Source organism: Budorcas taxicolor, chromosome 12 (genome assembly GCF_023091745.1).
Source record: "Budorcas taxicolor isolate Tak-1 chromosome 12, Takin1.1, whole genome shotgun sequence".
Classification (NCBI taxonomy): Eukaryota; Metazoa; Chordata; class Mammalia; order Artiodactyla; family Bovidae; genus Budorcas; species Budorcas taxicolor.
Window position 1 is genome coordinate 84,448,277 of NC_068921.1, and position 16,909 is coordinate 84,465,185.

Below are 16,909 nucleotides of genomic sequence, written 5' to 3' on the forward strand. Positions count from 1 at the left end.
GGAAGACGAATTCTTTACCACTGGGTCACCAGGGAAGCCCCTCACCAACCAAGTTTTAAGTTATCTAATATTTCCATCTTAGCAAAAGTGTATAGCTGGGATCTCGACATCTTTACCAAAGTGTCAGATGTATAAATAAGGCTGACTCACAGACACGTCTGAAAATTTGACCCCCAAAATGGAGAAGCCACTCTAAAAACACAAAAGCGGGGAACTTCATCAGTGGTGGCCTGCATTATATTTCCCTTAGGAAGCTCTCTCATCTTCTTTGCCAGTAAGGAAAGCTTCAGGGAAAGCTTTTAGAGTCCACGGTGGATGCTGAGCTTGAAATAAAAGCTGAAGAAATCCAGGTCCTTCTCCACACCACCACTCTTGTCTCTCTGTGACAAATGAAGATACTCGTGCCTGAGAACCCTCCCTGGTCCTTTCCATCCTAATTTGCTGTCGGGAATATTTTTTTTTTCCCCAGACTTTTAACTTTTTATTTTGTATTTGGGGCATAGCCGATTATCAATGTATGGTATTTTGAGGCGAACAGCGGTGAAGGGACTCAGCCATACATATACGTGTATGCATTCTCCCCCAGCCCCCTCCCATCCAGGCTGCCAGGTGACACTGAGCGCCACGTGCTCTACAGTAGGTCCTTGTTGGCTCTCCACTTTGAATATAGCAGTGTGTACATGACCTTCCCAAAGTCTCAGGGAGATACTTCTCCATAGGAACACAGCAATATCTAGTTGCCCCTCGCTGCAGATGACCGCCCCCCTTGGCCTTGACTGCAGTGTCAAATGATTTTTTATTAAAGTGGAAATGATGGTGTGTCTCTCACTAATTAGCTTCAAATATCTCAGTGATTAAATGCTGAAAAAAATTCCCTTTGTACGGAAAACTGTAATTAAACATTACAGGGAAAACAAATTATCCTCCGAGTGCCACACTTTCATCTTCAGCTCGTTCATTTCCTACATGGGCGTCTGATCTGCCTGGCAGTGGATCCCAGCCCTGTTGGTTCTCTGCCACACAAAGATGTAATTATAAAAACAAATGCTCCTAGACTCCTTGTGAAACGAACGCATTGGCATCTCCCTTGCACACGATTACATTGACACGTGAAGCCAGAAGGAAATTTTTTTTAACCAGATAACTATTAATTTTATATGACTTCCAGAATAATATTTATTATTTTCTCTGCTGGAGCTAAACAGCCACCCCAATTTCTCAATTTCATCATGTATTCATTTGCCTGCTATAAAATTAAGTGAAGAAGTATTCGTCTATTTATTTATTGAATACCAGCAGTTCACTTGGCATTGGGCAACCAGATGGAGCCACAGAAGAAAAATAACAATTCTGCACATAATTAAATAATTGCTGATGGAATTTAAATGGCAAGGGAAAGAGAGAGAGAGAGACAGACAGGCAGGGAAAATGAAAATCTTTGATCATTTTAAGTATATACTCTTTTGCAAGGATGAACAGTGATGAACTCCCAGCAATTGATGCATCAGTAACTCTCTATTAAGATGGATTTCCCAGAAATTATCATTCAGATTGAAATTCTGGGTTTTTGATTTGCTTAATAATCAGAGTGTGAAAAATTGACTCAGCGAATGCCTGATGGCAAACGTGGCACTCCTTGAGACGTCTTGGGTTTGGGTGAGATGTTTTTCTGAAGTAATCATGATGAGGCTCGCACGTGCTTATCTGTCGGGAAGCGGGGCTGGAAGGATGGAGTGGCTGCCTCTAGAGGCCCTGGGTACCGGAGCGCCGCAGGCTTCCTCCAGCCCCGCGGGAAGGCTGGTTTACCCAAGAGCCGAGATGACTTGTGCTTGAGCCGGCTCACTGCTACCATCTGAGTGATGGCTCTGGGTCCCTCCGCTGGGGCTCCGTGTGTCCATTCTCTCCCCCCAGAGCTGAAGACAAGAGCGGACCCAGGCGCCTCCACGGTAGCTCCGTCCCAGTCCCCGCCGCAGTGGACGGCCTGGCCCAGTTGGCTGGTCCGCCCTCCAGGCCCCCTTCTCTGCACTCGGTGTTCAGCCTGGATGACGGCAGCGGCCTCCCATCGCCACGGAAACAGCCTCCGCCCAAGCCAAAGAGGGACCCCGCCACGCGGCTGAGCGCCTCCTACGAGGCTGTGAGCGCCTGCCTGTGGGCTGCAGCCAGGGACTCGGCGAATGAAGGTTAGCCCCGGGGAGGGAAGGGGCTGCCCCGCCGGGTCATGGATGCTTGACTTCCGGCCTTTGGGTGCCCCAAGCAGCACTGCCGCCCTGGTATATTTTTAATAGAATTAAATCCATCCTTGGCTTGCCAGGGGCCCCTTAATCATTAAAGATAAAGAATATTAATTCAAATCTCTAAGCCTCTTAGGGAAAAGCTACTTATATATCACTTTCCTTCACTCCTATCTCGACTTCCACATCCAATGAGGAGCCTCAAACAGAACAGTTCAGAAAGTCGGTCGCTAGTCCATGTAAACTTTTGCGAATTAGAAAGCTAAAGAGATTCATCCGGCTTCCCTGTTATCACAACCTAATTAAAAATTAAGCCCACTTTATCTGCACACAGTAAGTGAACCGATTCATGCAGGGGAGAAACATGACTCCACAGAACTCAGTGAGTGAAATTTTGGAGACCAGACAACAGAAGTTTCTGCGTTGGTGGTCTAGACATATTTAGGCAAAACCACAGTTTATTCTCAAGTAAACTTATCATAGGTTAGTTCATGTGGCATTATTGCTTAATTACTAATTTTTAGAATTATGAAATGCAGAGGCAGTCCTTCTTTGCAGAATATTTTAACAACTTCACAGATTTTAGCTATCACCCTTGGAATGTGAGGTCCTATTCTAGGCCCAGGAGGATTCACAATATATGAAACAAACAAAGATACCTTCCCTCCTGGGGCTTGCACTCTAGTGGGGGAGACAGATGGGAAACACAACAAGAGAGATAAATACAGTCAGTAGTTTAGAAGACCACGGCTGCAGAGGGAAATAGAGGAAGAGGTGGTGATGCCAGGTGAGATTCTAGATGAGATGGCTGCATAGGTTTCATTGGAAAATATTACATGAGCAGAGGAGGGAACACAAATTCTTTGGTAAATAAATGAGCTAAAAATGCAAAAGCTCAGCAAAGCCGTAAGTTCATCTTTGACACCAAGGAGATGGGCCAACCATGGACCAGAAATCTGGTCTGTGAGATCTTTCACAGCAGGGACCTGACCCTAGTAATCTTCAAAGATGCTCTTCATCTGTTACTTTAGAAAGAATAGATCTTCAGGAGAATTTTTTTTTTTTTTACCTGCTGTTGTCATGTACTAGTCACGTTACAGTAAAGCTTAGATGGAGATGAAGGAGAAATTCATTACTTTGGGGAGAAGAGGACAAATGTGTGTTTTCAGCATCATGATAATAAGGGACAGAGCAAAAATATGAGAGAAACCGTCTGGAGGAGAGCCTTCAGGCGGATTTAGATGTGAACATAAATAGAATGAGAAGGCCTTCCGAAGGAACAAGCCCTTCTCCTCTTCTTCCCAGCATACGAGACAAACTAGAAGGGTCTTACAGTCTCTGCAAGTCGTAAATATGCTCCCTGAGAAGGCAGATCAGGTTCCGCCTCACCAGTATGAATTGCAGGTTTCTACAGTGGATTATAGAGCAGATCACTGCGGTTGAACTGAAACTGGGGCCGGGGGGATATGTGAGGAAAGGAAGAGCAACATCTAAAAGGCTAAGCCTAATGAGACGGGAGGAGCTTCCCAGGGGCAAAGAACTGGCCTGCCAATGCAGGAGACATAAGAGATGCAGGTCCGATCCCTGGATTGGGAAGATCCTCTGGAGGAGGGCATGACAACCCACTCCAGTACTCTTGCCTGGAGAATCCCATGGACAGAGGAGCCTGGTAGCTTATGGTCCATTGGGTCACAAAGAGTCATATAACTGAAGCAACTTAGCACAGCACAGCACAATGAGATGGGAAAATGTAAAACACAGACTCAAGACAGCGTCATAAATTGAAAAAAAAAAATACTACACAAGATGGAAAATTTGCAATCTTGTATATAAGATGGAGCCCCAACCAAATCTGAACACCATCCATGAACTCTATTCATTTGTATAAACAGGCCTTGCAGTAGCCTGTAAAGCCTAAACATGCTTTCCGTTTGTGTGTACATGAGAAGTCTAGCTGCCCTGGAATTGAGAATTTGGAGAAGTCAGGTGCCAACTTGTCACACAGTTGGGAAAGGAGGCAAAATGTTGAGGCTACAGTTGAAAGTCTCTCCTATGTGCAGCAAAAAGCAAATGTCCATTTAAAAATGTTAGTTAAGAACCACAGGAGATAAAAATATACATAAAAGCAAATGACAGGAAAAAAAAAAATTAATGAAGAGGAAGCAAGAAAGACCCCAGGTCTAAAGCTCTGCGATTCCTTCTACATGGAGAATCAGAAAGCTGCTAAATGCTGCCTGTTTAAAAAACGTGCTGTGATATCATTAGATTTGCAAGACTTTTATATAAATTATAGGTTCTTGGAATATAATCTCAGCCCACAGGCGGCTCTGAGATGCCTCTGGTGTCTCCCCACTGAGGCCCACCCTGGGGGAACTCGCATCGTAGCGGCAAGGCCAGTCCATAAACCCGCTGCTTCTTCACGATCCACATTAGCGCTTCTTCCTTAATCCTGCGGGCTTGACAGCCATCACATGTCTCCTGAGGCTCCAGGTGAATCCCTGCGTTCAACAGTGTGTGTTAAGTGGGTCTTTAAAGATCAGGGAATTAACCTGGCTGATTGGGCGGAGCAGGTGGGCTGGCTGGCATTTGTCGCTCTAGGACTCAGGCTCACTCGCTCCCATCCACAGCGTCTAGCACGCCACCCATCAGCAGTGGCCCTGGTCCTCCTGACGCCATCATCACAGGAGCCGAAGGGGTCCAGGAAGTGCCCACTCACCACTAGTGGCTATTTAAGTTTAAAATGATTACAAGTAAGTAAAGTCTAGAGGTTCAGTTTCTCAGTCATCAGTGCCAAGGACTCAAGAGCTGCTGGTGGGAAATTTCTTATCGTCACAAAAGTCGATCAGACAGCACTGATTGTTTTTTTTTAACTGGAATATAGTATATTTACAAGCCGTCTTAGTTTCAGGTGTACAGCCAAGTGAATCAATTATATGTATCCACATAGCCACTCTTTTTTAGATTCTTTTCCCATGATGGGTCATTACAGAGTATTGAGTAGAGTTCCCTGTACTATACGGTAGATCTTTATTAGTTATCTCTTTATATACAGTATTGTGTGTGGGGGGAGAAGGCAATGGCACCCCACTCCAGTACTCTTGCCTGGAAAATCCCATGGACGGAGGAGCCTGGTAGGCTGCAGTCCCTGGGATCACTGAGTCGGACACGACTGAGCAACTTCACTTTCACTTTTCACTTTCATGCATTGGAGAAGGAAATGGCAACCCACTCCAGTGTTCTTGCCTGGAGAATCCCAGGGACAGGGGAGCCTGGTGGGCTGCCATCTATGGGGGTCGCACAGAGTTGGACACGACTGACGTGACTTAGCAGCAGCAGCAGCAGCAGTGTGTGTATGTCAACTCCAATCTCCCAATTTACCCCTGCCCCTGCTGCTTACCACCTTGGAAATCGTGAGTCTGTCTCCTGCCACTCTGTAAGCCTACTTCCGTGTTATAGGTAAGTTCACGTGTGCCCTTTTTTTCAGAGTCCATATATCAGTGACATCGTGTGATACTTGTCTTTCTCTGTCTGACTTACTTCACTCAGTAGGACAATGTCCAGGTTCCTCGTTACCATTGTATATGGCATTACCGACAGCACTGATTTTTTTTTCAACTTTTCATTTGTTTAAAGAGAAAAAATATTTTTTTTGTACATTTAAAAATTTTTCATGAACCTTCTAAACACTTATGCTCAATTGAACATATATAACTCTCAAAGTAAAGATGCTGGGGAAGCATGCCTGTGTCTCTAGTCGTTCAGTCATATCCTACTTTTTGTGACCACCTGGACTGTGTTCCATCAGGCTCCTCTGTCCATGGGATTCTCCAGGCAAGACTACTGGAGTGGGTTGCCATGCCCTCTTCCAGGGGATATTCCCGACCCAGGGATCGAACCTACAACTTCTGTGTCTCCTGCATTGTAGGCAGATTCTTTATGTGCTGCACCATGAGGGGACTTTACTCAGAGAAAGTGAAAGTGTGGGTCACTCAGTCGTATCCAGCTCTTTGCGACCCCATGGACTGTAGCTCTCCAGGACTGTCCGTGGAATTCTCCAGGCCCGAACACTGGAGTGGATTGGCATGCCCTCCTCCAGGGGATCTTCCCGACCCAAGGATCCAACCCAGGTCTCCTGCATTGCAGGCAGATTCTCCACCATCTGAGCCACCAGGGAAGCCCTGAACTCAGAGAGTCTATGCTGATTCACCCCAAGTACCCAGAGGCTTTTTGTGGTGGCGCTAGAGTATATTAGCACTCATTTCAAATTCACGTTTTTACCACAAGGGGAATGCTGTGTTTCTGTACCTGGTACCGTATCACACCATTATCTGTCTTCTGCAAAAGATAGGAGGGAAATCTGATCACTGCTTGAAATGTTGTGTGAACACCATTCACAAGAACAAGACCACAAATCAAGTTCAAGTTCTTTTCTTTTATGAAACAAAGTTGCTGAAGAACTCAGAAGGCTGTAGAGTGAAAATAGACGTGATCAGAGAGTGAAGGTCAAAAATCACAGAGAAGCAGGTAGTTAGGTCACCCTGAAGTAGACTCCTTTATGCCCAGTCCTGTGCTTCTTAACACGTTCCTTTCCTAGAGGTTTTCATCCAGTAAACATGGTCGTCTGGCCAGCGCTTCTTTTTTTTTTTTTTTTTCACACTATCTTTGTGCTTGAAAAGCTGGAAACAATTTTATGAGCCAGTAAATTTTAACATGTGTTTGCAAACTATTAACAAGTGAGAGCCAACTATTTGAAAGTACGATTTTTAGAAGTCTAGGATTGTTCTTTGCAAACAGACACCAGGAAGGGAAGAACGGGCAGTGACTTCACTTTTTCTTTGCTGAGAAGCTCCCAACGGAGAGCTTTTCCCAAGAAGCTGAGTTTCTAAACCCAGCGAGCTGACATTCTCCCCAACACAGTGACCACCGGATGGTGAAGCTGCACAGGACAGGTTTTCTTGGGCAGCTCTCAGCACCGGCATCTGAGCCTGATCATTTTATTACTGTCTCAGGATCTGGGCTCATCTCCATGAGGGGCTGTCACTCAGGGTCCTCCATGAAGCCACAGGTGGGAACTGCAGTCGTCTGGAAGCCGGTCACTTGCACCTCCAGGGGCCCCCAAATGTCTAAGGACTGGGACTGTTTGGCTGTCTCTGTGTCTAGGGGGTCTCTCCACCTGGTTAGTGCAGCATGACAGCTTCAAGGTGGCTGGGCTTCTTACACGGACAGTCAGCACGTCCAAGGCATGTGGTCCAGGAAAGAGAACACCCGGTGGTCAGTTTATTCCCTTTGATGAGCCTGCCTTGGAAGTTACACAGCATCAGTTCCACCACTTCCATCCACCAGGCAGTCCCAAAGGCTCACCCGGGTTTAGGAAAGATAAAGTAGATTCTGGGGCTTCCCCGGTGGCTCCAAGGTATAAAGAATCCACCTGCACTATAGCAGACTTGCAGGACACGTGGGTTCGACCCCTGGGCCGGGAAGATCCCCTGGAAGAGGAAATGGCAACCCGCTCCAATATTCTCGCCTGGAGAATCCTATGGACAGAGGACTTGGTGGGCCACAGTCCACGGGGTCACAAGAGTTGGACACAACTGAGTACACACAGGCCAAACAGATTCTCCCTCTTGATGGGACTGGGAGCTCGACTGTGGCCAAGTTTTGGGAAACACAGACCACCTGTGACTGTGGACGAAACAGCTGACATCGCTCCCACACGCAAGCTGCACTCACATCCGGGTCCATGCTCAGTCACCCAGTTGTGTCCGACTTTGCCATCCCAGGGATGGTACCCCGCCCGGCAACTCCATCCATGGGATCCTCCAGGCAAGCATCTTGGAGTGGGTTGCCATTTCCTCCTCCAGGGAAGATGCACGCAGTTCAGTTCAGTCGCTCAGTCATGTCCAACTCTTTTCAACCCCATGAACTGCAGCACACCAGGCCTCCCTGTCCATCACCAACTCCAGGAGTTCACCCAAATCCATATCCGTTGAGTCAGTGATGCCATCCAACCATCTCGTCCTCTGTCGTCCCCTTCTCCTCCTGCCCTCAATCTTTCCCAGCACCAGGGTCTTTTTAAATAAGTCAGCTCTTCACATCAGGTGGCCAAAGTATTGGAGCTTCAGCTTCAAAGATGCACTCACCCCTCCCTTGAACTCCCCAAAGCCTCACCCCACTGTCAAGCCCAAATCCCAGTTCCAGATCCCCCCGTGTACATCCGGTCCTCGTATCCCAGCTGCTCAGACCAGGCTCCTTAGGTGGGCAGCCCCTCTAGGACTGTCCTTAACTATTGAAGGCAGGTTACCTGTTCTCCCCACAACGAGCATGCTGCTCATGCCTTGGTTAGGATTCAGTCCTGGTGCCCAAAAAGTATTTTCCATGGCCATTTGATCCATGCTCGGGAATCTTGGCTTACGTTAGGATATTATTCCCTAGTCTACAAGAGGCTACTCCTGTTTTCGGGGGGGGGGGGGGGGGTGGTGGTCATTTCCTCAGCCTGATTCCTGCTCACAGAACTCTGAGGCACCAGAACCTCTTTATCTTGTACTGACGCTTCCTTTTTCATTGCATGCTGATAGGATTCCCTTAAAAACTTTGTTGAGTTTCCTATGAATCAAATTCCACTCCTTTAGTCAAAGCCACATTTACAAATCTCTTTAAGATAACCTTCTCTCTACCTTTTTTTTTTTTCCTGAAAGATTTCTGTAGGGCAATACCCTTAATATTCTTAGACTGTGGTCCTTATATTATATGGTTATATATCTCATATATATGGTTCTAATATTCTTAGAGTGTCTTGTGGTTCTGTTTCTTTGAAAGGATCCATGAAACACCACCTCGAGTCTCTCTTGGGTCTTAATAAAGTGGTTCATAGTTACGACCTTGGCTTCATCTGCAGATCATATTTTCCTGAAAATGCCCCGGATTTAATCTCTGCTTACCAGGCATTTCTTAACTTCAGAGTTATCTGCTATCTGGATGGCCCAGTGAGAAACCATTTTATTTTCAAACTCAAGAAATCCCAGGCTCCTTTAGTTAGTGGTTGGTCCTTTCTTTAGCTGATCGCTTTATTCCTGTGTTTCCCCCGGGAAAGTCGAGGGATCCAGGAGTCCACTCCCACGCACTGTACGAGGCCCATCGTAGACCATCCGGCTCCTTACGCGTGTTGTCTAGTCCCCACGTTACTGCAGGTGACAGGGTTGCTAAGCGTTCCACAAAGGTGTAAAACCGGCCATGTTTCCTTCCACATCCAGCATCTTCCTCACTTTCCTTTAAATCTCACCGGGGGCTTTCCTGAAGGTCACACTTCTGCTAACAGTACCGTCAAGATTTCTCCTGTTTCCCAAGGCTCCTGCCTAGCTTTTAAAGTCTGGGTTTCTTGTGAATAGTAGCGCTGCTCTCCAGATTCCAGCATCTGCAGTAGCTGTCTGCTGTGATGCAACAAACCTCTCCAAACTTTACTGCCTTAAAATGACGAAGACTACCATTCTGCTCCCTCCCTCTGTGTGTGTCTGTCTCTGTCAGTCTGTCTCTCTCTGTGTCTCTCTCTGTCTCTGTCTGCCTCCCTGTCTCTCTCTGTCTTTCTCTCTGTCTCTTTCTCTTCTCTGTCTCTGTCAGTCTCTCTCTCTCTCTCTCTGTCTCTGTCTCTGTCTCTCTCTGTCTATTTGTCTCTCTGTCTCTCTCTCTGTCTTTCTGTCTCTGTCTCTTCTCTGTCTCTGTCTCCCTGTCTGTCTCTCTCTCTCTATCTCTCCGTCCCTGTCTCTCTGTCTCTGTCTCTCTGTCCTTCTCTCTCTGTCTCTCTCTTTGTCTCTGTCTGTCTCTCTGTCTCTCTCTGTCTCTTCTCTATCTCTATTTGTCTCTGTCTCTGTCTCTCTCTGTCTCTTCTCTGTCTCTCTGTCTCTATCTCTCTGTCCATCTCTCTCTCTGTCTCTCTGTCTCTGTCTGTCTCTCTGTCTGTCTCTCTGTCTCTCTTTCTGCCTCTGTCTCTCTATTTGTCTCTCTGTCTCTGTCTCTCTGTCTATCTCTGTCTCTTTATCTCTCTGTCTCTGTCTGTCTCTCTGTCTCTCTGTCTCTCTCTCTGTCTCTGTCTCTTTTTCTGTCTCTCTCTCTCTGTCTGTCTCTTTCTTTCTGTCTCTCTGTCCTTCTCTCTCTCTGTCTGTCTCTCTGTCTCTCTGTCTCTCTTTCTGTCCCTGTCTCTCTGTCTCTCTGTCTCTCTCTGTCTCTGTCTCTCTGTCTCTCTCTGTCTCTCTCTCTGTCTCTCTCTGTCTCTGTCTCTCTGTCTCTCTCTGTCTCTCTGTCTCTCTGTCTCTCTGTCTCTTTCTCTCTGTCTCTCTGTCCTTCTCTCACTCTGTCTCTCTGTCTCTCTCTCTGTCTCTCTCTGTCTCTGTCTCTCTGTCTATCTCTGTCTCTTTATCTCTCTGTCTCTGTCTGTCTCTCTGTCTCTCTGTCTCTCTCTCTGTCTCTGTCTCTTTTTCTGTCTCTCTCTCTCTGTCTGTCTCTTTCTCTCTGTCTCTCTGTCCTTCTCTCTCTCTGTCTGTCTCTCTGTCTCTCTGTCTCTCTTTCTGTCCCTGTCTCTCTGTCTCTCTGTCTCTCTCTGTCTCTCTCTCTGTCTCTCTCTGTCTCTGTCTCTCTCTCTCTGTCTCTCTGTCTCTGTCTCTCTGTCTCTCTTTCTGTCTCTGTCTCTCTGTCTCTCTGTCTCTGTCTCTCTATTTGTCTCTCTGTCTCTGTCTGTCTCTCTCTCTGTCCTTCTCTCTCTGTCTCTTTTTCTGTCTGTCTTTCTGTCTCTCTCTCTGTCTGTCTCTCTGTCTCTCTCTCTCTCTCTGTCTCTCTGTCCTCTTTCTCTCTGTCTCTCTGTCTCTCTGCCCTTCTCTCTCTCTGTCTCTCTCTCTCTCTGTGTCTCTCTCTCTGTCTGTCTCTCTGTCTCTTTCTCTGTCTGTCTCTCTCTCTCCTGCAAGCTGTCTCCCAGCTGCACTTAGACGGCTGCGGGCCGGGACAGCCCACAGGCTCAGGTCTTTGGGCCTCTGGAGTCTGGGCTGGGGAATCGCAGACAGCTGAGGCCTGGGGCAGAGGGTGCCGTCCTCTCCTCTGTCCGGCCTCCCCTCAGCAGGGCCGCTTCAGCGTCTGCAGACATCTCCCGCAGAGATCAGGGCCACCGAGACCCGTGTCCCAAGAGAGGAGGAGCCAGCAGGGCTGCGCCGGCCCAGTCAGCCTCAGCGGAGGCACGGCGTTCCTTTCACCATGTTCTATCCATGGGACCAGCACAGAGGTCCTTCTAGCTTCCAGGCTCTGGAAGAGCAGCAGGGACTAAGAATATTGTTGAAGGCAATTTTGGAAAATACAGTCTGCCACACATCCTTTAAATTATTCAGATCTTCAGAACAACTCTCTAATACTAATGTTAAAATTTCGTTTGGTTCATTAACTTTCTGGGAGAAGCTTATGAGTTGCTGTGCTTTAGCGCATTGAAAGCCTTCAGGATAACGTGCATTAATTACAGAATTGTGCATTTGGGGGTATTTTCTGCTCTTAAAAGTTGGCTGCTTTGATGAACCCTGTATAATACTGGCCTCCAAAGATGTCCATTGAGTTAGAAAATTAACTTTGTTCTTTTCCATTCTCGTCTGGATGTCTCCCATTTGTTTCATGTTTACAAAGTGCCAGCATCTGAACTAAGCCCTTTGCATACACCATTTTATTTCTCTGAGATAATTACTGATATCACCATTTTATGCATGCCTATACTGAAGCTTCCCTGATAGCTCAGTTGTAAATAATCCGCCTGCAGTGCAGGAGAACCCAGTTTCATTCCTGGGTCGGGAAGATCCGCTGGAGTAAGGCACAGGCTCCCCACTCCAGCATTCTTGGGCCTCCCTGGTGGCTCTGCTGGTGAAGAATCCGCCTGCAGTGTGGGAGACCTGGGTTCAACCCCTGGGTTGGGAAGATCCCCTGGAGAAGGGAAAGGCTACCCCCTCCAGTATTCTGGCCTGGAGAATTCCATGGACTGTCTATCCATGGGGAGGCAAAGAGTCGGACACGACTGAGCGACTTTCACATACTGAAGCTTAGAGGGATGTGACCAAGAGGTCTTCTAAAATTATAATTTGCATGAATGCCACAACCACAAGCACACACACACACACAATTCTGTGACCTTTTCTTATGGCCTGTATTTTCCCACCTCATAATATATATCATGTTCTAATTGCTATAGAATTAGAATTAACTTTTTTCTTTTTTTAGTTCTCTGACTCAGCTAAGAGGGCAGGGGAAGGCAGGGAACGTTTTCTGTGTGTTCACTAATGTGTCTTAATAAATTTTGGTTAAACACACGACCAAATGAATGACAGCGTGAAATGCTGGTCCTCCTGGCATTTGAATGCAAGTCTGACTCCAGAGCCTTTCATTTTAACCCTAAAAGTGGAGTTGTTGCCCCCAAAGTGAGGTGGAGATGCTCACATGTGCAGTCATAATGACAGAAAACCCTGGCTGCCTGCCTTAAATAACTCAGGAACTCAGCAAAATTAGATGTGCTTATTTAGATCAAGACTTCCTACAGATTAGCACAATACCAAATTGGTAAAACAGTTCACAATTTTTGAGAAGTTTTGATATTTCAGCAGAACTGTATGTAATTTTCTAAAATTAGCATCTCAGTTTCCAGAGAAATTGTAGTCAATAAAATCTACTATAATTTAGAGTAAAAATATTAGGAAAAGGACTTTTAGAATTTTTGACTTTAATAAATGTTACGAGTCATATTTAAATAGTTTTTCTGCCTCTTTCAAAATTAGTTCTAATAGTATGCTCTTGGGCTTCCCTAGTAGCGCAGATGGTAAAGCGTCCGCCTGCAACGCAGGAGACCCAGGTTCGATCCCTGGTTCGGGAAGATCCTCTGGAGGAGGAAATGGCAACGCACTCCAGTATTCTTGCCTGGATTATTTCATGGACAGAGGGGCCTGGCGGGCTACCGTCCATGTAGGGTTGCAAACAGTCGGACAGGACTGAGCGACTAATACACAGTAGTATGCTCATTTGTTTTTCTAAATACAGTCCTTCTTTCCAACTTCAGTTCCCGCTTAAGTTCATAGTGAAATATAACACTCTTGATTTCCCTATTGTTAGCATTTAAGTATGTTGGTTGATTGTAAAACTCACTCTTGGCATCATTTTCACAAAGTTCTTTTTAGAAAGATGATCTCTCCGTGCATGCAGTTGTTTTCATTGGTGGATTGTGTTCATTTTGCCTGGATGCTTGCTCAGTTGCTTCAGTCATATCCAACTTCTTGCGACCTTATGGACGGTAGCCCGCCAGGCTCCTCTGTCCATGGGATTTCCCAGGCAAGAATACTGGAGTGTGTTGCCATTTCCTTCTCCAGGGGTTCTCCCCAGCCCAGGGATTGAACCCAGGTCTCCTGTGTCTCCTGCACTGCGCGTGAATTCTTTACCACTGACTCACCAGGGAAAGCCCTAGATTATTTGAACAACCCAGCTTCCGGGGATTTCCTATGGGAAACACCCAGGGGGCACCAAGTCTCTGATTTGCGCCTTCTCCCCAGTCTCCTGGAAGTCCTGAGGATCTGTCGGGCCAGTCCTCCTCAGTCCTCAGTGTCAGGCCCTTAGAACCCAGGTTCACGTGAGCAGGCTCCAGGGGAGATGCGAGGTGCCCTCCCCGCCGCATCCCAGGCCCTTCATCCCTGGCATCCTGGGCCTCCTTATGGCCAGTTTACCTCCTCCTTGACGGGTGGTGGTTGTCCTCCAGCCTCAAGACCAAAACTGGTTTTCTCCTGGGCAGTTGCCGGGAGTGTGGGGAGACCTGGGCCCTGGGGGCGTGGGGGGACGGGGCCCCTGGAGGGGGCAGGCCGGCGCGGGTTGGGGCCTGGGTCGCCCTGACGCTCCGGCCCCCCCTCTGTCCTTGGCCCAGCTCTCACCCGGCCCCGGCCGCACAGCGACGACTACAGCACCATGAAGAAGGTCCCCCCTCGGAAGCCCAAGCGAAGCCCCCACACCAAGCTCAGCGGCTCCTCGGAGGAGATCTCGGGCGCCCGGCCGGGGGCGGCGGGGCCGGGGGGCGCGCGGCGCAGAGCGGGCGGCCCGCAGCGCCTCCCGGGGGTCCCCGCGCCCCCCGCGCCCCCGGAGCCCGAGCCCGAGCCCGTCTACATCGAGATGCTGGGCCGCGCCGGCAGCCCCGAGCCGGCCGAGGCGGTGTACGAGGAGATGAAGTACTGGGCGCCCCCCGGGGATACGGGCGGCCGAGGGGCGGGCGCCGGCTCGGTGTCCGCGTCGCCCCCCGCGGTCCCCGAGGAAGGCGGCGCCGGCGGGGACTCGAGCGGCATCCCCGCGCCCTTCCCCAACCTGCTGGCGCACCGGCCCCCGCTGCTCGTGTTCCCCCCGACCCCGGCCACCTGCTCCCCCGCGTCCGACGAGTCGCCCTTGACGCCCCTGGAGGTGAAGAAGCTGCCGGTGCTGGAGACCAACCTCAAGTACCCCGTGCAGCCCGAGGGCTCCAGCCCCCTGTCCCCCCAGCACCCCAAAACCCCCAAGGGGGACGGCGACCGGCCCGCGTCCCCGGGCGTCCCCGCGCTCGCGGGGCTGCACGGAGGCTCCCCGCCCCCCACGCCCCCGCCCGCGCCCCCCGCCACCCCGCGGCCCCCCTTGCACTTCCCCTTCGCGGCCCCCGCGGAGCCCCCCAGGGTCCCCCCGAAGTCCACCTCAGCCCCCGCGGGCGCGCCCTGCAGCCCCCTCCCCAAAACCCCGTATTCTCCGGGAAAGACGGCCCGAGGGGAGCCCAGGAAGGCCACCACCACCGGCGCCCCCTCCCCGGCCCCCTACAGCCCCCCGAACTCCAGAGCTCTGGGCAGCCCCCTGGACGAGCTGGCCAGCCTGTTCAACTCCGGCAGGAGCGTGCTCCGGAGGTCAGCGGTGGGCAGGAGGATCCGCGAACCCCAGGGTGAGTCTGGCGCACTGAGCGCGCTGAGACAGGTCCCGATGTGGGGGTGGGGGGGCTGCGCAGAGGGATGCGGTGTTAAGGAACGCGCGGGGTCCCTGCGGGGTCCTTCATAGCAGGTAGCGGCTTTAAGATCATCTTATATGCAACCGGTATGGTCACGTAGTTAAGAATGCATCTTTCCATTTTGCAGTCACAAGTTCATGGTATAAAAGCACATTGCACTAAACCCAGGCTTCAGACAGCTTGGTGAAACGACGGGCATCAGAGCAAAACTCAGCTTGAGCCACTGACTTCCGGTTGCTAACAATATCCGGGTATCACTTGGAAATGGCAGTTGCCACGTGCTGTTACATTGAGATGTCCCTCTGGGACATCTTTGTCCTTTGCCCGGGTTACCCGAACACCCTCGCCTTGCTGGCCATCTCACTTCCATTCCCTGCCTCTGGAGTGATTACTTCTCAGTTACTCCCTGACGCTCAGTACCGCTCAGTACAAAGCCCAGCCCAGGAAAGCCACTGCCGGGGCCCCCTCCCCTGCCTCCTACAGCCGTACCCAGGAACTTCAGGCCTCTAGGCAGCCTCCCCGGGGGAGCTGGCCAGCCTCTTCAACTGTTGTTGCTGGTGAATGATTTGCCTTCTGGTCCCAAGGACCATTTTCACTCCGTTTTGTTCTTATCTGCATCTTCTGGCTGAGCATCTCAACTGCTCAGCTGTTGACAAGCCAGTCCCAGTGAGCTCAGGGCTAGACTGTGGCAGCCAGAGGCCATTGCCTGTATCAAAAAGTACTTATTTTGTGTCCCTATAAAAGTAGAATGTAGCTATCAAAAAAAAAAAAAAACAAAACACCTCATTAAGAATTTGTTTTGTTGATCTCTTGTAAGTAGCTCGCCTCTTTCGGATGAGGTTGCCTTTGGGCTCAGATTCACTTAATAACCACAAAGAACGTAGTCGTCTTCCAAAAAGCATCTGAAGGCCTTTATACGAAACCAAAATATTTTCCAGCGTTCTGTATTTGGGAAGTGAACTGCAGGAATATAAAGCATCTTCTCTTAAAACTGTTAACAGGTCCCTCAGTCATTATGCCATTATGCAGATGACAACTATGAGCATCCTTACTTGAGAGAGATGGGAAACTTCAGGGCAAGGAGGTTAAGCACCTTCCTTAATGCCAGATAGTAGGACTGGAAGTAGCAGCTTACCTGCTCTTTCTCCTAAAGAAAATACATAGCTGTGTTGGCTTTCATCATCTGATGAGGTACAAAAAAACCCCTAGAAAACCTAGCAAACGTTCTCAATAAGTGAAAAGTACGTCAAGGCTAAGAACACTTAGCAAATGGGTGAATAACCTACTCTTTGTTTACTCTTCAGACTAATAAGCTAATTGTCTGTTTAGCTAGCCATTTCTTCTTAATTATGTCATTAATAAATGAAATTGTCCTTGTAAGTAGGGGATGGCTTGAATGTCACAAGTCATAGGTTTCATTCCAAGGAACAAAACAGACTCTAAGAGAAAAGCATTACACCAACACGTTAATGTTTGCTTTGCTTTTGGAACTAAAAGTTTATGAAAACCTCATAAGCCTCCTTTTACTATCAATGAGAGTTGGGTGAATTCTTCTTGGATGTATTCAGAAAAGTGAAGTTAATGATTTTCTAGACAGGTGGCAATCCTTTGGAAATCCCTAAGTCTACTCTTGAGAGTCCCTTGGACTGCAAGGAGATCCAACCAGTCCATT

General features: G+C 48.8%; 1 protein-coding gene across 1 annotated transcript in view; it reads left to right on the top strand.

Annotated features, from left to right (window-relative positions):
- Positions 1 to 16,909, top strand: part of MYO16 (myosin XVI) — a 395,654-nt gene that overhangs the window by 321,352 nt on the left and 57,393 nt on the right. Inside the window, exons 30-31 of the mRNA XM_052650218.1 lie at positions 1,912 to 2,180; positions 14,149 to 15,174. Coding sequence (XP_052506178.1) covers positions 1,912 to 2,180; positions 14,149 to 15,174 — 1,295 coding nt within the window. The remainder of the gene's footprint in view (positions 1 to 1,911; positions 2,181 to 14,148; positions 15,175 to 16,909) is intronic.